Here is a 27,150-nt window from a genome sequence, read left to right as displayed (position 1 = left end):
GGAGCTCGGAGGTATTTAATCCCTGGTAAAAGTTTGCGAAGGCTCCACTGATCTCGCCTGGAGAGGTGACCACCCTATCGTTTCCGTCCCTTATCTGTGCTCTATGCGGATGATACTAAAGCAGGTGGGAAAGGAGGCAGTGAAGAGGAGATAAAGAATTTACGGACGGATAGATAGGCTAGGAAAACGGGCCAAAATTTGGCAGTTTAATTTTGGCTGAAAAAATAGAAAGGCAAATTATCATCTAACTGGAAAATAGATTAAAAATGTATCTGGGCAGAGGGATCTGGGTGTCTTTGTTCATGAATCGAAGTTGGTATGTAGGTACAGCATGTAATAAGAAAGACAAATGGAATGTTAGTGTTTATTGCAAAAGGACTGGAGTATAAAAGTAGAGAAGTGTTGTTGCAATTGTATTGGGTGTTGATGAGAACACATGTGGCGTACTGCATCCAGTTTTGGTCTCTGTATTTGAGGAAGAATGTGGTGGCACTGGAGGAAGTTCAGTGGAGGTTCACCAGATTGATTCCGGGGATGAAAGGGTTCCGGGGTTGAAAGTGTTGACATGTGAGGAGAGATTGAACGGTTTGGGTTTATACGCACTGTAGTTTAGAGAACGAGAGGGGATCTTCTCAAGTTATAGAAAATACTATAAGGGATTGATAAAGTAATACAGACCAAACGTTCCCCTTTGTGGGGCAATCTAGAACGAGAGGCAGTTAATGTAAAACGGAGGTGGGGAGGAACTACTTCGCACGGGGGGGGGGTGAATTTGTGGAACTCACTGCCCCATAATGCAGCGGAGTCAGAATCATTAAATGGTTTCAAGAAGGAGATAGATATATTTCTGATATAAAACAGGTTAAAAGGGATAGAAAATGCGGAACAGACAGGGAGGTGGATTTGAGACCAGGAAGATATCAGCCATGATCTGATTAACGGCGGAGCAGGCCCACTATTGCAGCCTACTATTGCAGCTCCATGGTCGGGGCTATGGATTACCGTCTAGAACATAGAACATAACAGCGCAGTACGCGCCCTTCGGCCCTCGATGTTGCGCCGACCTGTGAAACCATCTGAAGCCTATCTGACCTACACTATTCCATTTTCATCAATATGTCTATCCAGTGACCACTTAAATGCCCTTAAAGTTGGCGAGTCTACTACTGTTGCAGATACCGTCTATCTACTTCTAATATGGAGTCGATCAGCTGCTGTCTAGTCGCCTTTGCTTCCCGTCTCTAACACACTGTATGCTATTATTTATCCTCTTATCAATGCCTTCAGCGCCTCCCAGAACATGAGAGGGCGAGACCTCCCCATTTTGGTTGCAGGTCACATACCCGTCGATAGCTTTGATATTTTTTCCACAAAATGCCTCATCGGTGAGGAGGCCTGTGTCCAGTCTCTATGGGGGGCACTGGGCCTGGCCCATCTCACCTCATGTCCATGTGGTGTGGAGTACGGTCTGAGATTACTATCACGGAGTATTCCATATCTACCACTCTTGGAAGCACCGACTTACCCACGATGAAGAAATCTAGGCGGAAATAGGCTTTGAGTATATGGGAGAAATGGTTCAACATCCATGGGTCCACCCCCCCCCCACCCCCAATCTGCTCCATGAAGGTGGTTAATACCCTTGCCATTCCGGATTTTACTCCCGTTCTGGGGTTGAATCTGTTGGTTTGAGACTTCTGCCATTGTTTTTTTGGTTTTTTTTAAAACGAACCTGGTGTCATCCCAGTTTAGGTCACATATATTTACCAGTACAACCGGACCCCTTCCAGGATCCTGCTGACCATTGCGTATCGTCCCCATGGGTCCATCACCATGTTCGTCACTGTAAATGCTACTTTTTTGTTACTCAGTCTGGCCATCCCTCTCGCCCTTTTGTGTTAAAGCCCACCTGATAGGTCTGCCCCACCCAGCTTTTCCTTGTCCTCAGTAGGTCCTTCTTTCTTAAAAAGGCCTCCTGGAAAAGTATTATGTTGACCCCCAGGCTTTCAAGATGGGTGAAGACTCCGAATCTTTTCATCGGTCCATTAAGTCCCCTCACATTCCAGGTGACTATTCAGATAGGGTTTCTGGTCCTTCCCCTTCTCCTCCTCCTGTGGGGTCATCTATACTTACCTCGTGGATATGCCCCTGCACGCCGAGGCTTCCCTTTGTTCGAGAGCCATCTAAGATGCCTGCCATCGTCTTCCTTTTTCCAGCCATCTCCACATGACCTGTTGTAAGTGGGTAGCACTGTTGTTTCACAGCTCCAGGGTCCCAGGTTCGATTCCCGGCTTGGGTCACTGTCTGTGTGGAGTCTGTACGTTCTCCCAGTGTCTGTGTGGGTTTCCTCCGAGTGCTCCGGTTTCCTCCCACAAGTCCCGAAAGATGTGCTGTTTGGTCATTTGGACATTCTGAATTCTCCCCCAGTGTATCCGAACAGGCGGCGGAATGTGGCGACTCGGGGATTTTCACAGTAACTTCATTGCAGTGTTAATGTAAGCCTACTTGTGACAATAAAGATTATTATTGACCAGCATTCCACTCTCCCCTCGCCTCTCCCATTTCCCCATGCTCTTCTGCCCATGCCTTTCTCCATTCCCCCATTACTTCCACCCCATGCTTTCCCTCCTCCCTTCCCTGACCTCTAGCCAGCCCCACTCCCCTCTGCCAAGCGCTCCCTCCCTCTTGGCAGGTGCGTCGCACCCCCCACCTTCTTACTTTATGCTAGTGTGATGGCTCCCCCCCCCCCCACCCGGAAATGGAACCTATTGTATCCATCCCTCCCATAGAAACTGAATCTTTCGTATCCACCCCATCAGATTCTACCCCCGCGTCCCCCTGCCCAACTACAGTTACCCCTTTCCTCCTCCTCCCCCCACCCCTGTTGTTTCACAGCTCCAGGGTCCCAGGTTCGATTCCTGGCTTGGGTCCCTGTCTGTGTGGAGTCTGTACGTTCTCCCAGTGTCTGCGTGGTTTTCCTCCGGGTGCTCCGGTTTCCTCCCACAAGTCCCAAAAGATGTGTTGTTAGGTAATTTGGGCATTCTGAATTCTCCCTCAGTGTATCCGAACAGGCAGCGGAATGTGGCAACTCAGGGCTTTTCACAGTAACTTCATTGCAGTGTTAACGTAAGCCTACTTGTGACAATAAAGATTATTGGGCAGCATTCCACTCTCCCTTCCCCTCTCCCATTTCCCCATGCTCTTCTGCCCATGAGCTCCCCCCTTCCCTTTCTCCATTCCTCCATTACATCCACCCTTTGCTTTCCCTCCTCCCTTCCCTGACCTCGAGCCACCCCCCCCTCCCCTCTGCCAGGTGCTCCCTCCCTCCTGGGAGGTGCGTTGCACCCCCCACCTTTTTACTTTACGCTAGTGTGGTGACTACCCCCCCCCCAACCCAGAAACGGAATCTACTGTATCCATCCCCCCATGGAAACGGAATCTTTTGTATCCATCCCATCAGATTCGACCCACGCCCACCCTCATGCCCCACCCCCCCCAACTAGAGTTACCCCTTTCCTCCTCCTCTTCTCTCCCCCTCCCCTCCCCCCAAGGTCATGAAAGCCCACATTGAGATTGTTGTCCTCACTACTTCTTCCAGAGCTCGTTCTTATGGACGAATTAGTTTGCCTCCTCTGAAGTGTCGAAATAATGTTCTTTGCCCTGGTATATGACTCATTGGCTAGTCGGGTACAGCATGCCAAACCGCTGTTAAACAGCGCAGTTTTTGCACCTTAAATTATGCCCGCCGCTTAGCCGGGTCGGCTCCAATGTCCTGGTAGAAGCAAATGGTGTGTCCTCCCCACATGCATGGCGTGCGCTTTTTGCCCACCTCAGAATCTGTTCTTTGTCTTGGAATCCATGGAGCCTTACTATCATTGCCCGTTGTGGTTCTCCCGACTTGGGTCTCTGTCAGAGCATCCTGTGGACCCAGTTCACCTCTGGGTGCTTGGCTAAGTTCTCCTTTCCGACTGGCTTTCCTAGCATCGGTGCCACAAATCCTGATGGGTGTCTCCCCTCTGTGCCCTCCGGTAGCCCAACAATATGTTTTCCTGGTTGTCATCAGTGCCTTCTGGGTTGTCACCAACCTCGCCTTCGAGCGAGGCGATCCTCTCGCCCCATATGGCTGCCTTTTCCAGGTCCCGCACGGTTGCCTCTTGGGCCCCCCGTCTCCATTGCCTCCTTTGTGGGGGCCAATGCGGTCTCCTCTGCTGATGACATTGCCACCATAAGATCTTTCATAACTTCTCTGTGCGTTTGGCGTTCCATTGTGATGAACTCAATTTCCCCATCATCAGCTGCCAGTGTTGGCAAATCAGTTGGTTCCGCCATGCATGGTTCTGGGCTTCTCTGCGGGGTTCCCTGTTGTGGGGTTGTGGTGGTACGAATGTGAGCACTGCCATTGGTGCAGAGCATTGGTTCCCCATTGGCTCTGGCTGGTCATGTGCCTCTCGTCCGATTGGCTGGACTAGTCATGTGACTGCTCACCAATTGGTCGAGAGGCAAGTAGACCCCCGCCTCCGAGGCGGGGTATAAGTACCCAGGTTTCCCAGCGGTCGGCCTCTCTCTGTAGTCGACCACCGGGCTAACAACTAGCTGATTAAAGCCACAGTTTGGATCTTCATCGTGTCTCGAGTCCAATTGATGGTACATCAACTTAATCAGCTAGAATTTTGGAATGGAGCTACGCATCAAGCCTGACTTCCTCCGCACCAGCCCGCATGCTTCAAATGTGTCTGCAGTCTTTAAACACTGGCAGGCGTGTTTTAACAGTTACCTGACAACTGCAGCCAGCAAGCCCACCAAGGAGCAGAAACTCCACATCCTCCACTCATGCGTGGGCACGGCGGTATATTCGATGATTGAGGGCGAAAGCGATTTTGATGCGGCCATGGAGATTCTCAAAGGACACTTTCTCCGGCCGGTCAACGAAGTATACGCACGGCATCTCCTGACGACTAGACAACAGTTCCCCGGTGAGTCACTCGACAGGTTTTACCAGGCCCTCTCAACTCTAGGGAGAATGTGCGCATGCATCCAAGTTTTGCGACTGAGCACATGGAACTTTTAATTAGAGATGCTTACGTTGCTGGCATGCAGTCCCCTTCTATCCGCCAACGATTGCTGGAGAAGAACGCCCTCAGCCTAGCTGAGGCACGGACTCTTGCAACCTCCCTGGAGGTTGCTGACCTGAACACCCGCGCATATGCCCCTGGCCACGCAGCAACCCCCTGGACTTCATGGCACGCACCACCTTCGTCCTCCGTGGACCCCGACCCCCCCCAGGCCTGCGCTGCGGGACGCTCCAATAAGCTATCGGGGCCCCGCTGCTATTATTGTGGCCTCCCCAGGCACCCCCGCCTGCACTGCCCGGCCCGCTCCGCTCTGTGTAAGAGCTGCGGGAAGAAGGGCCATTACGCGGTAGTCTGCCAGACCAAGTCGGTCGCTGCTGTTCTGCGCAGCGACCGCGGATTCCCCCCCCCCCCCCCCCCCGGGCCACCCAAGGGCCCCGCGCCGCGCCGCGCACCAACCTCTCCGGCCCCCGCAACTGCCCCACGGTCCTCCCGACCTGCGCTCCCAGCTGCCCCGACCGGCCCGCAGACACCGCTGACACTGCCCCCAGCCGCCACAAGGTCCCCACGGGCGCCGCCATCTTGGGGCCCTGGCTCCATGAGGGGGTCCTGGGCGCCGCCATCTTGGGACCCCGATTCCACGTGCGGGTCCTGGGCGCCGCCATCTTGGGCCAACACGGAAGGCCCTGCAAGCAATTACTCTGCCACCGAGGAGGATCTGGAACTCTCGCCATGACTTGCTTCCATCACACTCGACCAGTCACGACCACGCACGCTCGCCAAGACTACGACAACGATCCAGCTCAACGGACACTAAACGAGATGCCAGCTGGACTCCGGGAGCACGGAAAGTTTCGTCCATCCCGACACGGTAAGACGCTGCGCGCTCCCCATCCATCCAGTTAAGCAGCAGGTTGAATTGGCCTCGGGTTCGCATTCCGTCCAAATCACTGGGTGCTGCACAGCGGACCTCACGGTCCAGGGGAGGGTTTTCAAAAACTTCAAACTCCTCATCCTTCCCAGTCTATGCGCTCCGGCACTCTTGGGCCTGGATTTCCAGTGCAACCTGCAGAGTTTAACTTTCCAATTCGGCGGCCCTATTCCCCCTCTTACTGTTTGCAGCCTCGCGACCCTCAAAGTGGATCCCCCTTCCTTGCTTGCTAATCTCACCCCAGATTGTAAACCTGTCACCACTTGGAGCAGACGATACAGTGCCCAGGGCCGGACCTTCATCGGGTCCGAGGTCCAGAGGCTCATTAAGGAAGGAGTTATCGAGGCCAGCAATAGTCCCTGCCGAGCCCAAGTGCTGGTAGTTCGGACTGGGGAGAAAAACCGGATGGTCATTGATTACAGCCAGACCATCAACAGGTTTACGCAGCTGGACGCGTATCCTCTCCCCCATATTTCCGACCTGGTTAACAGGATCGCGAAATACAAAGTTTTGTCCACGGTGGACCTTAAGTCCGCCTACCACCAGCTTCCCATCCGGGCGAGTGACCGAAAGTACACCGTGTTTGAGGCAGATGGGCGCCTCTACCATTTCCTCAGGGTTCCATTCGGTGTCACAAATGGAGTCTCGGTCTTCCAACGGGAGATGGACCGAATGGTCGACAAGCATGGTTTACGGGCCACCTACCCGTATCTCGATAATGTCACCATCAGGACCACGACATCAACCTCCAAAAATTCCTCCGAACCGCAAAACGCCTTAATTTAACTTACAATAAGGATAAGTACGTGTTTAGCACCGACCGTCTAGATATCTTTGGCTACGTAGTGCGTAATGGAGTGATAGGCCCCGATCCCGAACGCATGCGCCCCCTGATGGAGCTCCCCCTCCCCAACTCCCTCAAACGCTGCCTGGGCTTCTTCTCCTATTACGCCTAATGGGTCCCCAACTACGCCGACAAAGCCCGCCCCCTCATCCAGTCCACCTCCTTTCCCCCGTCGATGGAGGCCCGCCAGGCCTTTAGCCACATCAAAGCGGATATCGCAAAGGCCACGCTGCATGCTATCGACGAGTCCCTCCCATTCCAGGTCTGACGTAGCTCTGGCAGCCACCCTGAACCAAGCGGGCAGACCCGTGGCCTTCTCCTCACGAACCCTCCACGCTTCCGAAATCCGCCATTCCTCGGTGGAAAAGGAGGCACAGGCAATAGTCAAAGCTTTGCGATATTGGAGGCACTGTCTGGCCAGCAAGAGGTTTACCCTCCTCACAGACCAACGGTCAGTAGCTTTCATGTTCGATAATGCACAGAGGGGCAAGATCAAGAACGACAAGATCTTGCGGTGGCGGATCGAGTTGCCCACGTACAATTACGATATCTTGTATCATCCGGGAAAGCTCAACGAGCATCCCGATGCCCTATCCCGCGGTACCGGCGCCAGCACATAGATCGACCGCCTCCGCTCCCTCCACACGGACCTTTGCCATCCAGGGGTCACCCGCTTTTACCATTTTATTAAGACCCGCAACCTGCCCTACTCCACTGAGGTCAGGACCGTCACCAGGGACTGCCACGTCTGCGCCGAGTGCAAACCGCACTTCTACCGCCCCGAATGAGCGCATCTGATCAAGGCATCCCGCCCCTTTGAACGTATCAGTATAGACTTCAAGGGTCCCCTCCCCTCCAACAACCGTAACACATATTTCTTGAGTGTTATCGACGAATACTCCCGCTTCCCTTTTGCAATTCCCTGTCCCGACATGACCACAACAACCGTCATAAAGGCCCTCCTATCCATCTTCTCCCTGTTCGGTTACCCCGCGTACATCCACAGCAACCGGGGGTCCTCCTTTATGAGTGACGAACTGCGTAAATTCTTGCTCAGCAGGGGCATAGCCTCCAGCAGGACGACCAGTTATAACCCCCGGGGTAACGGTCAGGTCGAGCGGGAGAATGGCACCATTTGGAAGACAGTTCTGCTGGCCCTACGGTCCAGAGATCTCCCTATCCCCCGTTGGCAAGAGGTCATCCCCGACACCCTGCATTCAATCCGGTCTCTCCTATGTACTACCACTAATCAAACACCTCATGAACGTCTTCTTGTTTCCCCCAGGAAGTCATCCTCAGGATCCCCTCTCCCGACCTGCCTGGTCACTCCCGGGCCCATCTTGCTCCGGAAGCATGTGCAGGTGCACAAGTCCGACCCGTTGGTTGAGCGAGTCCAGTTACTCCACGCCAACCTGCAATATGCAATCGTGGAGTATCCCGACGATCGGCAGGATACAGTCTCGCTTCGGGACTTTGTTATTATTCTGTTGAACCTTAAGTTCGTAGTAGTAGTAGTATTGTTTTTTATTGTTTTTATTGTTTCTGCTTAATGAGCCATTGGGCAGCCCACCTTTCTCGATTTTTGCTGCTCATGCCACCATTCCTCGGACCCCACCCTCTCTCTTCCACTTACACACCCCCCCCCGCCTTCTTTCTCCACAAGGGGCGAATGTGGTGGTATGAATGTGAGCACTGCCATTGGTGCAGAGCATTGGTTCCCCATTGGCTCTGGCTGGTCATGTGCCTCTCGTCCGATTGGCTGGGACTAGTCATGTGACTGCTCACCAATTGGTCGAGAGGCAAGTAGACCCCCGCCTCCGAGGCGGGGTATAAGTACCCAGGTTTCCCGGCGGTCGGCCTTTCTCTGTAGTCGACCACCGGGCTACAACTAGCTGATTAAAGCCACAGTTTGGATCTTCATCGTGTCTCAAGTCCAATTGATGGTACATCAGGGGTTGAGATTTTCCTTTCCCTAAGTTTGCTGTTTTTGCGGCCTGGTGGCTGGCCATCGGCATCCTGGCCGGCTGAGTCATAGATGGGGGTTAAGCCGAGGAACCTTTTGCACTTTTGGTGCCTGTTTGTCGGGTTAAAAGGTCGAAACCAAAATTTCCAAGAGAGCCATCTTTCGTGTGACCACTCAGCTCATGCTCACCACCGGACGTCACGACACAACTGTTTATAACTCAACACCTGCAACACCTTTCTGGGACTTGAGGATACTCAATCTACCCAGTGTGAACTCAAGACTACTGCCATTGTCTCTAGGTATAAATACCTTGTACCTGCTTCTCAGTAAAACTACCCAAGCCTTCCTTTGATCTCTTAATAATCAAACCACCCAGCCTCACTTGTCAGACAGACAGAACAGGTCACATCACGTCACCTCCCCTCATTTACCCTAAATTTAAGATACAATCCCAAAACATAGCCTTACAAACCTCACATTTGTAACATTTTACACTTTTCCAATGCTGTTCTTATTCCTTAACATCGTGCCAGTTGTCAGAGGTGACAACCTGGGAATCACATTATTTAATGGTTACTCTCCTTTTCAAATCAAATCACTATCATCACTCACTGTAGCACTGAAATGAATAAAACTCAACTCTCTGTCCACTGTTGTGCAGAAAATTATAAAACTTTGAGTGAAGTTCAAAGGAAAAGACATATTTAATTATCATTTAAATAATGCATTAAAACTTAAGATAACCTCTCCCTATCAATTGAACGTACTCTTAAAATTAAATGCAATTTATCCAACAATAAACAACCAATCGCCAACAATTTAAATAAGCACTTCATTAAATAAATAAAAATGCATTTGCATCATACAAGCATCCAGTAATTAAAAATGTTCAGGCACAAAAAGACTTAAATGTTTTAATAACAAATCCCATTTAAAATAGACAGCCATATTAGGTAGAAAGGCACTGGAGATGCTCATCTGCAAACTCGATTCACAATAATCAGAATGCCAGCAGCTAAAACGGACTCCATCTTATAGCAAGGCAATTGTAGGTGTGAAATCCATGTCTACCGCTATGATTTCTCCATGATTTAACTCTGAAAACAGATGTGACCAAATTGAACCAAAAAACACGTTGCATTCTTCTGCCCCAATGAGTTATATTTCGTATTGGTGTGATTTAAATCCTGACACACACATCACACAGATGAAGGATTCCTTTTTTGAACCGAATGTAGAATGTTTCCCCGTGCAGTAAATCCAAAGTATTTGACTCCTAATTCTGGCAGGTTGCAGTAATGTGATCAAGTGCTGCACTCTCTCAAATGCTGAGGCAATACTCAAGTTCCGAGGCTCAAGAAATAAACAAGCCATAAACTCAATTCCAGAATCCTGAAATTCTAGGGTTCAATGCTCTAAACCCGATGCTTCCCCTCTCCATCAAGTACTCAAATGTCCTCTGAAATGGAGGGTAGTTAGCGATGAGCAATAAATGCTAGCTCAGCCAGCGACGCCCACATTGAAATGAGTTTTAAAAATTGTAATGTTTTGATATAAGCCTCCGAAACAAAATGGGCTGAAGATGAACATTTCCTTCACAAACAGTAGCTTTAAGTTATTATGAGGGATAATACTAACTGTAGTTCTTTCAAGTTGGAATTTCTGGCACTGTAACAGGCTAAAACGTTTTAAATATCTCATTGCCACTGCACTTACAGGATTGTGTTGCTCCGTTCCATTACAAAAGATGCAGGAAGCACAATTTTGTAGGGTTGGAGAATGGTAGAGAGAGGAAGGGAGGAGCAAAGACAGAGGGATTTGAACAGAAGGATGATCATTAAATCGAGACATTAGTGGACTATAAGCCAATGTAGGTCAATAAACACAGGGGTAATGAGTGAATGGAATTTGATGAAAGTTAGGATATAGGCAGCAGAGTTTTCGTTGAGCTTATGTTTAATGGGTCGTCAGCAGGAGGGCACTGTCATGAGGTCAAAATCCTGCCAACCCCCTCCCCAACAGCACTTGTAAGTATCTATACAATAGTGACTGCAGTGCCTCAAGGCGACAGCTCACCAGCAACTTCTCAATGGCAGTTAGCGATGGGCAATAAATGTTGGCCTTGCCTGCAATGCTCCATCCCATGAAAGAAACATTTAAAACCACTAAATTCAGGATGTAGCATAAAAGTGTACATGAGAGCTTCAGTGGCAAATAAGCTGAGGTACAGATGGGCAATATTAGAGAGGGAAGTAAGCATTCAGAGAACATGAGGTCAGAAGCTCAGCTCAGGATCAAGAAGTGCGGTTCAGCACAAGACAGTGCAAGGTAGTGGAAGGAATTGGTAACAGTTGTGGCAAGGGTCATAGATATTGTCTTTATCTTCAAAATAGGACGGAGCCGAGAATAAATCCTTCGAGCACTCGGCGTAATGGTGCAATAGAGAAGTGATTGCAAGAGATTCTTTGGTTACAACAGGAACAAATGAGGGCAGGCCCAATCAGCTGGACAGAAGAGAAGCCTTGGAGAAGGTGGATGTGCTCAACTATATCAAAAGCAACAATCAGCAATGGATTTTTTTTACCTCATTAATGACAGCATACTTTGCTTTTCTATCACATTATGTTACACATCCAATAATGTAGTTCAGCAATCCCAGTTGATGTTATAACTGGACTGCAAGATCCCAGAATGGAATCCTAGCTCAAAAGACCGTAAATTTTACTTTAATAAAACGTGGACGAACAGAGTCATAGGACTGTTAATTAGTTTTAATAATTTAATAATAGGTGGATGATACAATACAGCTTTACTCCCCTCTTAGTTTAACAATTACACACAGGTTTTAGGATTAACAGTAATTACAAAGTACATCTTAATCTACAATGGTTTCATTAACACAAAGTCCATTTTAAGCGAACAAAATGACTGTGGGCAAATACAATCTGAACCCCAAGGAATCTTCGTGGACGTCTCATCAGAATCCCCGCAGATTATTGTCACATGAGAATTTCCAAACTCCACTCTTAAATCTTCCCCCATAAGTATGCTTTGCCTTGGAGATTACGCGGATCTTCGGGGAATTTGGCCGGTTTTCGGATATAAATTGAATATGGGAAAAAGTGAGATGTTCGCGATCCAGACGAGGGAGCAGGAGAGGAGACTGGGAGAGCTGCCATTTAGAGTGGCAGGAGGGAGCTTCCGCTATCTGGGAATCCAGGTGGCACAGGAATGGGAGACACTACATAAGTTAAATCTGACCCATCCAGTAGAGCAAACAAAGGAGGACTTCAGAAGGTGGGACATGCTCCCACTGTCACTGGCGGGGAGGGTACAGACCGTGAAAATGACAGTCCTCCCCAGATTTCTGTTTGTTTTTCAGTGCTTCCCCATCTTTATCCCAAGGGCCTTTTTTACATGGTTAAACAAGGTGATTTTGGGCTTTGTGTGGGCTGGTAAAACCCCGCGAGTGAATGGGGGGGGGGGGGGGGGGGGGGGGGGGGTGTCGGTGTGGGACCGAATGGAGGCAGCACCATGAAAGGGCACAAGTCTGGGGGCATTGATAGCGGCATCTCTGCCATTCTCGTCAGCCCGGTACTCCACAAGCACGGTGGTAGTGGTGGCCCCGAGAATCTGGGAGCAGTGGAAGAATCATATGAAAATGGAGGGAGCAACGGTCTGGGACCCGATTTGCAATAGCCATCAGTTTGTACTGGGAAGGCTGATTGGGGGGTTTCAGAAATGGCAGACAGGGACTGAAAGGATGGGGGATCAACTCGTAGATGGGAGCTTCCCTTGTTTGAAGGATTCAGAGGAGAAGTTTGAACTGCCAGCAGGAAATGGTTTCAATTATCTGCAGGTACAGAATTTTTTGCGAAGGCAGGTTTCGACCTTTCCACTCCTACTGCCACAGGGGATACAGAACAGAGTAATTTCCAGAACGGGGGTGGGAGGGGAAGGTATCGGACATCTGCAAAGAGCTAATGGAATCAGAGGAAACTCAGATATAGGAGCTAAAGGGCAAGTGGGAAGATGAGCTAGGGGGAGAGATAGGGGTGGGTCTGTGGGCGGATGCTTTGAGCAGAGTTAACACATCCTCATCATGTGCCATGCTTAGCCTGATACAATTTAAGGTAGTTCACCGAGCGCACATGATGGCGAACCGGTGACCCGAATGAGCAAGTTTTTTGGGTTGGAGTCATGCCAATATGTTTTGGGCATGCCCGAAGCTTGGGAGATTCTGGCAGGGTTTTGCGGATGTCTTGTCCACGGTACTAAAAAACACGGGTGGTGCCGAGTCCAGAGGTGGCGATCTATGGAGCGTCAGAAGATCCAGGAGTCCAGGGGACGGGAGAGGCTGACGTCTTGGCCTTTGCCTCCCTGGTAACCCGGAGACGGATATTGCTGGCGTGGAGGGACTCAAAGTCCCCAAAATCAGAGATCTGGGCTAGCGACATGGCTGGGTTTCTCAGTCTTGAGAAAATCAGGTTCACTCCAAGGGGGTCAACGCTAGGGTCATCCGGAGGTGGCAGCCGTTTATCGACTTCTTCGGGGAAAATTAACTGTAAGCAGAGGCAATAATCTAAAGGGCGGGGTGGAAGTTATGCTATTTTCTGTTAAGGGTAGGAGGGACTTGTTAGGGATGGAAATGATGTATGTACTACGTTTATATTTGTATTTACTTTCTTTTTGTTTGTTTTATTGTTATTATTATAAAATTACAAATACTTTAATAAAATGTTTTTTTTTAAAGTATGCTTTCCCTTGGCAGTTTGCATTCAGAATTCCAGACCAGGTTTTCCAAATAACACTTTTAGACAAAGCTTCCGCTCCACAACAGTGAATCCAGTGCAGGATTTTACACCACCTGCTTTTAGGCTTTCCTTTGTCTTAATAGTTTTTAAAACAAACTCACCGATTTCTGTAGTTATTTCTTTTTTTAAATGTTTTTATTGGTTTTCACATTTTATGTTACACATTTCAGTTCGTAGGTTAAGTTACAAGTTGCAAAACTGCTTAAAACAAAGTAAAAACAACCATGGAAAAATTAAAATTACAAAAGAGATATATCAAGGAGCAAAAAAAACCAGAATCAAAGATCACTATATGTATATTTACACGTACTTATCTTCCCCTCCCTCTGTGGCGGAGGTCTCCATTTGGCAGATCTGCCTCAGCTGTAGTGTTGGCCCGAGCATATATTAAGCGGCGTGCTTTTTTTTTTGTTGTTCACTCTGGTTTTCCACTTGCCCTCGAGCCCATCTCTGCGGCTCTGTCCCTTGCATCTCACGGTCTTTATTTTCCCATAGTTATTTGAACTCTCACTCCACAGGCAATGGTAAAATCTCACAAACCTGAAAATCTTTCCGCCATCTCAGCTCAGTCTGTCTTTACTCAACATTGCTCTGTTCTTAGCCTCAAACTTCCTAGCATTTTCTCTTCATGCCCCTAGTTTCCTTAACTAGCTGTTCTTCAGATCTCTGTACTTGTTTTCTTAACCATTATTTCATGGTACAACTTTTCATCCAGCAAAGCTGAGAGAGATGTTACCAACTGCTTCTACCTGAACTGAGAGAGCTTCCTTCTCTCTCACTACCCATCTCCAACTGCCCACAAATTCAGCTATAAATTAAAACTTGTAAGCCTCTCTACCTAACAAGGCCCCAGCTGCTAAGTTTATTTGTTCTTCATACTGTAGCCCTCTCTAAGCACAAAAGAAACGCAATTGGTACTGAACGAATCCCAAACATCCAATGTGAATCTAACTATAGATTTTTCCCTTCCAGGCACAGAAACATTAAATTAAACAAACTTAAAATTATACCTCATTCCTAAATGTTTACCAATACAAATATAAATCCCTTCTTTATTTTATGAACACAATGGGCATGATTTACCAGCCGCGTCCTACCAGAATCGAGATGGGACGCAGCCAGTAGATCCCGTGAGAGGCCTCTTCCAAGATTCCTGATCATTGTTACACCTTGTGAGATCTCGCAAGACGTCATGATCTGAATCCGGTCCACAAAGGGCGGGATCCAGACTTGCATGCCAGATCTAACCAGCGCCTCACCAAGACCCTCCCAGTCAGGCGCATAACAGGCTGGCAGTTCCAAGGTGCACAGATGGCATTTTGCCCACTTCAAGGTTCAGGCCTAGGGGTGCCATGCCCATACGAGGTGGTGTATAGGGGCTCGAGGATGAGCGCAGCCCCTCAGTGCAGGAAATGCAACTGAGTGCGGCCTCGGCAGGGCGTTTCTCGCTGAGACATGAAACAAAAAGTGCTGTTCAATAGCAGAGTTGTTCCTGAAGCTTAGAACGGACTCAGTTAGATAGTGCCCATTAAGATACTTTTGGAAGTATCCAAACATTCAATTTTTATTTTTTTTGCAATCAATATCCAAGCAAAATGATCAATTTAGTAAATACTCCAAGTAATCGTATTGTGAACTCGCCAATTAAAACTACTGGAAAATATTCCAATTAATTTTTCTTTTTCTTTTTTCTTAAATAAATAACAATAAAACCCAGAGTCCAAATTTATGACAAGTTCTCTCCCACAGTATACTTAGGTGCATATCATGTCTACTCTCTTCAGCCATGCACAGATAGATGTGGTACGATATGTACATGTATGGTATAGACATTGGAAAAATAGACTGGAAAAGGGCAAAATGGCAAGAAGAGGACAGAAATAATGATTGCCCATTCAATGGAACAGTTTCAGTGCAAAAACAAAAAAGGTGGGCAGCAATGTTAATTTCTAGAGCAGAGTGACTCCAAGAAGCATTAGAAAAATGATATACCTGCAATAGTCTTGAAGAGCTTCTCTTCTAGCGATCTGATCAAAACGCAGGTCCCAGTAATCAATCACAATGATTTATCATATTGACTCTGGCAATGTGACTCAGACATTCCTAATTTAAACATCATCTAAAATTGATGGCATACCTTAACACACAAACGTCAAAGTTCTTACACAAAACCAAAAAATAAATTGTTGTAAAGCCACCAAAGAACAATTTCTAAGCTTTTACATGTCTCTCCATGTTTATTTTGCATAAGCAATGACCAACATCCTGAAAGTTATCTACAAGGTTTACAAGGTGGTTGGAAGGGAGGCATCAAACAAATACCCAACAATCATTCAAGATTAAAAAACACATTTTTCCTTACCGGATGAAATAACAGTGAACAGCTCCCTCAAGGATGGAATAATGGCTGCTGTTCGGGTCCGCCAGATCCTCTGTAATAAACCGCTTACTTTGTTTACTTGATCCAGGAATTCCACTATTTCATCTTCCTCTTCTGATGAAAACTGGAACTGTCCTATGCTTCTGACAAGTTGCTGGCAGAATACCACTTGAAACTTCCCACTGGGAATGCACCGAGGAAATTCAACAAGAAGTTTACTAATGCTGGCACACACCTTTGATCCGGGTCTCTCACACACTATTCGAAGAATCTCAATTTGAAGGACATGAAATACTTCATCAGCAGGAGGATTGTCTTGAATATACTTCAATCCTAGATGGATATACTCTAAAATCCCAACACTCCTTATACTCAATGTTCCATAACCATCTTGCACTAATTTCAAGATAAACTTCGCATTAAAAAAACTCTCAAACTCTGTTGTGTGGTTCTGGGCAAAGGCCTCTAGAACCTCTTTGCCCACGTCTTTTTTGAACTTTGTATCACCCAGCAAAATAAGCTTTGTAGATAACTCGAACATAGCCCAACACTGCTTACTGTCGAGAGGCTTCTTCGCTGCCTCTAAAATATGTCTCACAAGGCTGTGCTTTACTGAAGTTGGATGTTGAGACAACATCACGGCTTCTAATATCTTGTCCATGTCTTTGAAATCTAAAAAAAAAGTTTGCATTAATTCTAATTTCATATGCTTTAAACTGTAAAGTATATCCACGCATGTATATCGAATATTGGCAATGAACTCTCCAAACCTGCTAGGCACTGCAAAGGTACAAGGTCGGATGCCACATATTTGACGCTGGCTCTGTATTGCCTAAACCAATCTAGGTCAGAAGTGGAAGGCAGTGAGGTACCACAACTGAACTCAGCGTTTCTGAATTGTGAAGTAAATTGGATTGTTATTCAATAACCTGTCAGCCACATATATGCATTATGGGCTGAATAATATGGGGACTGGAGGGGTGGCAGACACTGCTGCCCGGCGCCCCCCTCTCCCCCCAACCCCAGAAGCAAAAGGCTCATGCCTATTCACCTACAGCAGGCTTAACAAGGGCCAAATGGGTCTTCCATCCCTTAGTGGGGGGGGGGGGCAATTCAATTGGCCAGCAACTCCAGCAGTCCTGGTAGCACCAAGAGCTGCCGGGACTTCAAAAATAGGAAGATGGCATGGATCTTCAGAACCCCTATTTCCAGCTCTTGGGCACAGTGGTATGGATTTGAGGCTGCGAGGGATTGGTAAGAAAAGGCAGGGGGTGGGGGTGCCACCACCCCACCCCACCCAATCCTCAAAGGGTAACCCCCAGAGGGCAGAACCTTATTTTCCTTCCCACTTCTGATAAATGCAGTTTTTTTTTAAAACATGACAAAAAATGTATGACATGAGCAGCATACAATCAGGATCGACCAGTACGGTAGCAAGCCAAATTGATCCTCGATTACTCACTTACCTATTTAAAAATGGCAGGCGAGCTGCTGCTTCCCACGCCTTCCCAGGCGTTTGGCCGGGGGGGGGGGGGGGGGGGGGGGGTGGTCAGCAGTGTCTGCCACCACCCCAGTCCCCATATTATTTATATTACGGGGGTGAGCGGGATGGGCACCTGCCCATTTTACCCCTCCCGGTTTTGGAAACGTGGCCAGTAGGGGCATGTAAAATAAGACTCATGTTTCTGCCACATCTCAAGATGCCATATCAGCAAAATATTGGAATGTTGGGAACTGCACAACGTCAAGTAACCATCACAAACAGGTACATAAAATTAAATTTCAGTCCAACTGTTCAAAATTAGGTGTACTCATTCAAGGTGATAAACATGAAGATATCCGATGGAAAATACTCAATTGCCATTAACACATTCTGATCTCTAATGTACGACCGTCAGCACCCTTCTTCGTCATTATCCAATATTTACATTCCCTTTGCCTTTCTGTACACATTTTGTCAATCTGCACCTGTCGCTGACCCTCAATCCAGCCCCACTGCTGCACCACCCCTGCAACCCCCCCCCCCCCCCCCCCCCCCAATATAAATCTGATCCTATTTGCAACATTTCAGATTTCCAGCATGCACAGCGTTTTGCTTTTGTACCTTTGAAGTGGGTTCACTATTGTCATGCAGGGAAATGCAGCAGCCGATTTGCAGACAGCAAGATCCTTCAAACTATGACAAAATAAAAGGCCACATCATGTTTCTGGTAGTGTCAGTTGAGGAATAAAAGTGAGCAAGGACATTGGGAGAAGCTCCTCCTTTTGAAAAGAATCACAGGATCTTTTACATCCTTCTCAGGGGTCAGCTGGGGTATCTCACCCAAAAGATTGCACCTCTGAAAATACAACACTCCTTCAGTACTCATTGCTTCACTAAAATGGGGCTGCTGACAGTAACTTAATTGCAGTGTTAATGTAAGCCTACTTGTGACAATAAAGATGATTTAAAAAATTAAAATTAAAATAGAATACTGTCTGGGGGGGCTTGATATGTAAAAACTGGTTGTTGCATTTTCATATATTATAGCACATATATAACAGTCCAAAGATGTGCAGGTTAGGTGGATTGGCCATGATAAATTACCCTTAGTGGGTTAGGTGGGGTTACTGGGTTATGCAGATAGGGTGGAGGCGTGGGCTTAAGTAGGGTGCTCTTTCCAAGGTCCGTTGCAGGCTCGATAGGCCAAATGGCCTCCTTCTGCACTGTAAATTCTCTGATTCTATGATAACAATTCAGAAATACTTATTCAGGAGCGAAACACATTAGGACATCCAAAGCATTAAATAAATAAAGTTCATTAACTAGCAAATAAAGTGAAAATTGCATGTGCAAGAAAGAACAAGGTGCATTGGATTGCTTGATGAGATCCATAATCACCATCAATTTAAATTCAGCAGTGTTAGTTTTTACAGGAACTGGAAACGGAGCACATGGTGTCTGCTGACACCTTCAAGTCCTCCATGCCGTCTCCAATTTCCCCCTCCCAATTTTCCACCTTTCTCCCCCCAATGCCCATTTCCCTCCTCCCCACCCAATCCCCTCCATTTCCGCCCTCAATTTCGCTCCTCCCCCATCCCCTCTTTCCTCCCATCTGCCCAATTTCCCTCCTTTCCCCCCTAATCTCCATTCCTTCCAGATTAAAAAACGTATGCTAGTGTGGATCCCGCAGAGGCTGCCCTCGCATTGCTGGTGGCAGCAGAGACAGGCAGATGCGCAGAAGGTTGCAGCAGCAATGACGCAGGCTGTAGCGGAACCTCATGTGCACATCCTGACGACCCAGCTGTCCATCAGGCTGAGGTTGAGCCCAGAGGGGGAGGCCAGCGATGGCCCACGGTGTACAGACATTGTTGGCCTTTTGATGAGATGACGAACAGCATGTGCCACAGGAGACTCCATCTCAACAAAGACAGTGCCATGTTGCTTCCTGTAAAGGAGGACACCCGCTCCCAATGGCCATGGAGGTCACCGCAGTCCTGGACCTCTGTGCAACTGGATCATTCCAGGGCTCAAGCACGGACATTTGTCAAGCTACATCCCACAGGTTCATCCGAAAGGTCACAGATGCCCTGTAGGCTGGGCATCCAACAAGATTACCTTCAACCTGGACCAAGCCCACCAAGATGCCCAGGCAGGATTCTGCGCCATCGCCAGGGTGCATTAGATGGCATGCATGTCACCTTGCACACCAGGAAGTGCCCTTCATTACCAGGAATGTGTGCCATTCCCTGAATGCTCAGATTGTGTGCGGCCACCGCCTCCGCATCATGCACATGTGCCTGCCACCCGGGGTGCGTGCCCGGCAGCTTTATCCTAGGACACACGGAGATCCATTAGGGACCACGCCAGCATGACAGGTTGGTTCTTGGGGAGAAGTCCAGGCTGATGACGCCGGTGCGAAGGCCTGAGACCGAGGTGGAGCCCCGATATAATGGGTCACGATATGATGGGCAACAGCCCATGCTGTCACTGAGCGGTGCATTGGACTGTTCAAAATGGAGTTCCAACTGGACTGCTCTGGTGGTGCCCTGCAGTACACACCCCAGGGGGTCTCATGGTTTGTGGTGGTCTGCTGTGCCTTCCACAATCTGGCACAGCAGCAGGGCAACATGTTGGAGGAGGAGGAACATGCAGCCTCGTCTGAGGAGGAGCCAGACCAGAGGGGCTAGAGGAGGTACCCGGGAAGGAGCCGCAGGAGATACCGGAGGATGGAGGACACGCAGCGGGCGGCAAGGGTCCGGCACGCCCACAAGACCAGGGAGGCCCTCATCCAGACGAGGACCACATAGGACAAGTCTATGTCTGTCAGCTCAATTCCTCCCCCGCATTTCCCTTCTTCCAATCCCCACCTTCCCCAATACCCCTTATTTCCCCTCCCTCCCACCCCAATCCCCCTCCCCTCATTTTCCTCCTTCCAAACCGAATTCCCACCTCCCAGCCTCAATTTCCTCCTCCCCCACATCTCATTTCCGTCCTCCCCCCCCCCCCTCCCAGTTCCCCACTTCCCTTCCACCTCCCATTTCCCTCCATCCCCCCAATTCCCCGCTTCCGCCCCAAATCAGCACCTCCCTGTATCCCTCCTTCCCTCAATCACCCCTTCCCATTTCCCTCCCCTCCCCCCCCCCCCAATACTACCGTGCTGGAGATTTTAAAACGATGGCTCTCCGCATCAAGCCTGATCGCCTGCAGCTGCACCCTCAAGCAGACAACGCCAAGTCAGCCTTCCCACATTGGCTAGCTTGCTTCGAGGCATACATAGGATCTGCGACTGAACCACCCTCAGAGGCACAGAAGCTCCAGATCCTCTACATGCGGCTGAGCTCAGGCATCTTCCCCCTCATCTGGGACGTGCCGACATAGGCTGAGGCCATGGCGCTACGGAAGGAGAACTACATGCAGCAGACCAACTATGCCAGGCACCTCCTCTCCACGCGGCATCAACTCCCCGGTGAGTCTGTGGAAGATTTCTGGCGCGCCGTGCAACTCCTAGTGAGAGACTGTGATTGCCAGGCCATTTCAGCCGCTGAACATTCTGACCTGCTACTTACAGACACGTTTGTTACAGGCATAGGGTCGGCCTGCATCCGCCAGCGACTCTTAGAGGGGGCTACCCTCGACCACGCGGCGACCAAGAAACTAGCGCTCTCACTCAGTCACCTCATGCAATATACAGGCGTATGCCCCTGACCGCACAGCCCACCCCTCCTGGACATAGTGGACCCCGCCAGCGAACACCCTACCGTGCACCCCACCAGCGACCACCCCCAGCCAACCCCAGGCCTGCGCCACGCAGCAACCAAACAACCCCGGGGGACCCAAGTGCTACTTCTGCGGGCAGTCAAAACACCCCCGACAACACTGCCCGGCACGGAGCACGTTCTGCAAGACCTGCGGTAAGGACATTTTGCTGCTGTGCCAGGTTCGCTCGGTCGCCGCGGTTGCCCTGGCACCCCCCATGTGCGACCCACAGGCACTGCTATCTTCCTCGCTGCAGACCTCGTGCAGCCCGTGGGCACCACCATCTTCCTCGCCTCATGTGCGGTCCGTGGACGCCGCCATCTTGCCTGCCTCAGGACACGTGCGGCTCGTGGACGCCGCCATCGTCCCCGCCTCAGGACTCCTGCTCGTCGGACACCTCAATTGGGCCGCTCATTGTCTGCGACCGCCGTCGACCAGCCACGTCTGGCATCAGTCACGATCGACCAATCACGACCGCACAACCTCGCGACCGCGTCGACGACAGTGAAGGTCGACGGGCACAAGGTTTCTTGCCTTCTGGACTCCGGGAGCACTGAGCGCTTCATCCACCCCGATACGGTAAGGCGCTAGTCCCTCACAGTCCACCCCACCAACAATAGAATTTCCCTGGCCTCCGGATCCCACTCCGTGGCGATCCGGGGTACTGCACTGCCACCCTCACCACCCAGGGCGTAGAGCTCAGTGGCTTCCAGCTCTACGTCCTCCCCAACCTCTGCACTGCCTTGCTACTTTGCCTGGACTTCCAGTGCAACCTCCAGAGCCTAACCCTGAAATTTGGCGGGCCCCAACCACCCCTTACTGTATGCGGTCTCACGACCCTTAAGGTCGACCCACCTTCCCTGTTTGCGAACCTCACCCCGGATTGCAAACCCATCGCCACCAGGAGCAGACAGTACAGTGCCCAGGACAGGACCTTCATCAGGTCTGAAGTCCAGCGGCTGCTGCGGGAAGGTATTATCGAGGCCAGCAACAGCCCCTGGAGAGCCCAAGTGGTAGTAGTGAAAACCAGGGAGAAAAACAAGATGGTCGTTGACTACAGTCAGACCATCAATCGGTACATGCAGCTCGACGCGTACCCCCTCCCATGCATATCTGACATGGTCAATCAGATTGCACAGTACCGGGTATTCCTCGACAGTGAACCTGAAATCTGCCTACCACCAGCTCCCCATTCGCAAGGCGGACCGCCCGTACACTGCAATTGAAGCGGACAGCCGCCTTTACCATTTCCTTAGGGTGCCCATCAGCGTCACTAGCGGGGTCTCGATCTTCCAACAGGAGATGGACCGAATGGTTGACCGATACGGACTACGGGCCACTTTCCCGTACCTGGACAACGTCACCATCTGCGGCTACGACCAGCAGGACCACGACGCTAACCTTTCCAAATTCCTCCACACCGCCAAACACCTCAACCTAACCTACAACAAGGAGACCTACAACCTTCAGCACGGACCAATTAGTCATCCTCGGCTATATGGTCAAGAACGGAGTTCTAGGGCCTGACCCCGATCGCATGTGCCCCCTCATGGAACTCCCACAAGGCCCTCAAACGATGCCTGGGGTTCTTCTCGTACTACGTCCAGTGGGTCCCTAACTATGCAGACAAGGCCCGCCCACTCATTCACTCCACCGTTTTCCCACTAATGGCCAAGGCTCACCAGGCCTTCAACCGTATCAAGATCGACATCACCAAGGCCGCGATGCACGCGGTCGACGAGATGCTCCACTTCCAAGTCGAGAGCGATGCATCAGACGTCACTCTGGCCGCCACCCTCAACCAGGCAAGCAGGCCCGTGGCATTCTTTTCCCACACCCTCCACGCCTCCGAAATGCGTCACTTCTCTGTCGAAAAGGAGGCCCAAGCTATCGTTGAAGCTGTGCGGCATTGGAGGCATTACCTGGCCGGCAGGAGATTCACTCTCCTCACGGACCAACCGTCGGTTGCCTTCATGTTCAACAACACACAGCGGGGTAAGATCAAAAATGATAAAATCTTGGGGTGGAGGATCGAGCTCTCCACCTACAATTCCGAGAATTTGCATCGCCCCGGTAAGCTCAACGAGCCCCCGGAGCCCTATCCCGAGGTACATGTGCCAGCGCACAAGTGGACCAACTCCGCACCCTGCACAACGATCTCGGTCACCCAGAGGTCACCCACTTTTAGCTCTTCATAAAGGCCCGTAATCTGCCCTAGTAACAAGTGTACCGTTTTGGATACTGTTGAGAGGGACGACCTACCAGGGGTAAGCCACAGTGAACGGATCTCCAGCACTGAGTCCGTCCCTGTGGCTCAGAAGGGAAGGAGGGAGAGCAGGAGAGCAATAGATATTGGGGACTCGATAGTTAGAGGGACAGATAGACGGTTCTGTGGCAGCGAAAGAGACTCACGGATGGTATGTTGCCTCATGGGTGCCAGGGTCGGTGACGTCTCGGACCGTGTTTTCAGAATCCTTAAGGGGGAGGGGGAACAGTCACAAGTCGTGGTACATATCGGTACCAAAGACATAGGTAAGAGAAGGGACGGGGATTTAAAACAGGAATTGAGGGAGCTAGGGTGGAAGCTGAGAGCCAGGACAAACCATGTTGTCATCTCTAGTTTGTTGCCAGTGCCACATGCTAGTGAGGTGAGGAACAGGAAGAGAGTGCAGATAAACACGTCGCTGCAGGGATGGTGTAGGAGGAAGGGTTTCAGGTTCGTGGATAATTGGAGCACATTCTGGGGAAGGTGGGACCTGTACAGACAGGACGGTTTGCACCTGAACCAGAGGGGCACCAATATCCTGAGAGGGAAATTTGCTACGGCTCTTCCGGGGGGGGGGTGTCAGGGGGCTGGGAAAACAAGCTGTAGTCCAGAAGCCAGTGTTGAGAGTAGTGGGGTACTGAGGAGGGTATCAAGGTCGCAGGCGTGTACCGGCAGACAGAAAGGTGGATTGAAGTGTGTCTACTTCAATGCAAGGAGCATCCGGAATAAGGTAGGTGAACTTGGGAGCGTGGATTGGTACTTGGGACTACGATGTTGTGGCCATTACGGAGACACGGTTAAAACAGGGACAAGAATGGTTGTTGGAAGTTCTGAGGTATAGATGTTTCAGTAAGAGTAGGGAAGGTGGTAAAAGAGGTGGAGGAGTAGCATTGTTTTTTTTAAATAAATTTAGAGTACCCAATTATTTTTTTATTTTCCAATTAAGGGGCAATTTAGCGTGGCCAATCCACCTAACCTGCACATCTTTGGGGGCGAAACCCACGCAGACACAGGGAGAATGTGCAAACTCCACACAGTGACCCAGGGCCGGGATTCGAACCCGGGTCCTCAGCGCCGTAGGCAGCAATGCTAACCACTGTGCCACCGTGCTGCCCGAGGAGTAGCATTGTTAATCAAGGATAGTTTAACAGCTGCAGAAAGGCAGTTCGAAGGGGGCCTACTGAGGTAATATGGGCCAAAGTTAGAAATAGGAAAGGAGCAGTCACATTGTTAGGAGTTTTCTATAGGCCCACAAATAGTAATAGAGATGTGGAGGAAGAAATTGCAAAACAGATTATGGATAGGTGTGGAGGTCTCAGGGTAGTTGTCATGGGTGACTTTAACTTTCCAAATATTGATTGGAACCTCTATAGGTCGAACAGTTCGGGTGGGGCAGTTTTTGTACAGTATGTGCAGGAGGGTTTCCTGACAATGTGTGGATAAGCCTACAAGAGAGGGGGGGCACATTGCATTTGGTACTGGGTAATGAACCGGGCCAAGAGTTAGATTTATTTGTGAGAGAAAACTTGAGATAGTGACCACAATTCGGTGTCTTTCACTATTGCAATGGAGGGGGATAGGGCCATACGGCAGAGCAAGGTTTATAATTGGGGGAGGGGTAATTATGATGCGATTAGGCAAGAATTAGGGAGCATAAGATGGGAACAGAAACTGTCAGGGAAAGGCACAAATGAAAAGTGGAGCTTGTTCAAGGAACAAATACTGCGTGTCCTTGATAGGTATGTCCGTGTCAGGCAGGGAGGAAATGGCCGTGTGAGAGAACCATGGTTCACAAAAGAGATTGAATGTCTTGTCAAGAGGAAAAAGGAAGAGTATGTAAGGATGAGAAAACAAGGTTCAGTTGGGTCGCTTGAAGGTTACATGGTAGCAAGGAATGAGCTAAAAAAAAAAAGGGCTTAGGAGAGCTAAGAGGGGGCATGAGAAGTCCTTGGCGGGTCAGACCAAGGAAAACCCCAAGGCTTTTTACTCTTATGTGAGAAATAAAAGAATGACCAGGGTGAGGGTAGGGCAGGTCAAGGACAGTAGTGGGAACTTTTGCATGAAGTCAGAAGAAATAGGAGGCGTTGAATGAATACTTTTCTTCAGTGTTCACCAAGGAGAGGGGCCATGTTTTTGAGGATGAGTGTGAGATACAGGCAGGTAGGCTGGAGGAGGTAGATGTTCTGAGATGGAATATATCCAAGGATTCTTTGGGAGGCAAGGGATGAGATTGCAGAGCCTTTGGCTTTGATCTTTGGGTCCTCACTGTCCACGGGGATAGTGCCAGAGGACTGGAGTGGCGAATGTTGTTCCTCTGTTCAAGAAAGGGAATAGGAATGACCCTGGTAATTATAGGCCAGTTAGTCTTACTTTGGTGGTCGGTAAGTTAGTGGAAAAGATCCTGAAGGATAGGATTTATGACCATTTGGAAAGATGCAGCTTAATCCGAGATAGTCAACACGGATTCGTGAAGGGCAAGTCTTGCCTCACAAATTTGATTGAATTCTTTGAGGAGGTAACTAAATGTGTAGACGAAGGTAGAGCAGTTGATGTCATATACATGGATTTTAGTAAGGCTTTTGATAAGGTTCCCCCATGGTCAGCTCATTAAGTAAGAAGGTGTGGAATAGAGGGAAATGTGACCAATTGGATAAGCTATCACATAGAAGACAAAGGGTGGTGGTGGATGGAAAATTTTCAGACTGGAGACCAGTTACCAGCGGTGTACCACAGGGATCAGTGCTGGGTCCTCTGCTATTTGTGATTTTTATCAATGACTTGGAGGAGGGGGCTGACAGGTGGGTCAGTAAATTTGCTGATGACACCAAGATTGGTGGAGTAGTGGATGAGGTGGAGGGCTGTTGTAGACTGCAAAGAGACATTGATAGGATGCAGAGCTGGGCTGAAAAATGGCAGATGGAGTTTAACCCTGATAAATGCGAGGTGATTAATTTTGGTTGAAAAAATTTGAATGCGGATTACAGGGTCAATGGCAGGGTTCTGAGGAATGTGGAGGAACAGAGAGATCTTGTGGTTATGTTTACAGATCTCTGAAGGTTGCCACTCAAGTGGATAGAGCCGTGAAGAAGGCTTATATAGTGTGTTACTGTTTATTAACAGGGGGCTTGAGTTTAAGAGCCGCGGAGTTATGCTGCAACTATATATGACCCTGGTGAGACCACATTTGGGGTATTGTGTGCAGTTCTGGTCACCTCATTATAGGATGTGGAAGCATTGGAAAGGGTGCAACGGAGATTTACCAGGATGCTGCCTGGTTTTCAGGATAGGTCTTATGAGGAAAGGTTGAGGGAGCTAGGGCTTTTCTCTTCGGAGCGGAGGAGGATGAGAGGCGACTTAATAGAGGTTTACAAGATGATGAGGGGGATAGATAGAATGGACGTTCAGAGACTATTTCCTCGGGTGGATGTAGCTGTTACAAGGGGGCAATACTATAAGATTCAGGGTGGGAGATATAGGAGGGATGTCCGAGGTAGGTTCTTTACTCAGAGAGTGGTTAGGGTGTGGAATGGACTGCCTGCTGTGATAGTGGAGTCGGGCACTAGGAACTTTCAAGCGGTTATTGGATAGGCACATGGATCACACCAGAATGACAGGGAGTGGGATAGCTTGATCTTGGTTTC

The 27,150-nt window shown here is 49.3% G+C and overlaps 1 protein-coding gene across 10 annotated transcripts in view; it reads right to left on the bottom strand.

The window, feature by feature from the left end:
- Positions 1–27,150, bottom strand: part of LOC119977318 (ubiquitin carboxyl-terminal hydrolase 35-like) — a 167,253-nt gene that overhangs the window by 130,601 nt on the left and 9,502 nt on the right. For 8 of the 10 annotated variants that reach the window (XM_038818085.1, XM_038818086.1, XM_038818083.1 and 5 more), the window contains exon 3: positions 15,987–16,676. In XM_038818085.1, the coding sequence (XP_038674013.1) occupies positions 15,987–16,665 (679 nt within the window). In that variant the 5' untranslated portion in view covers positions 16,666–16,676. Of the gene's footprint in view, positions 1–15,986; positions 16,677–18,108; positions 18,181–27,150 lie in introns of all 10 variants that reach the window. The other 2 variants (XM_038818090.1, XM_038818091.1) reach the window with 1 other exon arrangement.

The sequence above is a fragment of the Scyliorhinus canicula genome, chromosome 14 (genome assembly GCF_902713615.1).
Source record: "Scyliorhinus canicula chromosome 14, sScyCan1.1, whole genome shotgun sequence".
Classification (NCBI taxonomy): domain Eukaryota; kingdom Metazoa; phylum Chordata; class Chondrichthyes; order Carcharhiniformes; family Scyliorhinidae; genus Scyliorhinus; species Scyliorhinus canicula.
Note: the sequence above shows the minus strand (reverse complement) of the source record. Positions and strands in the feature narration are given on the sequence as shown.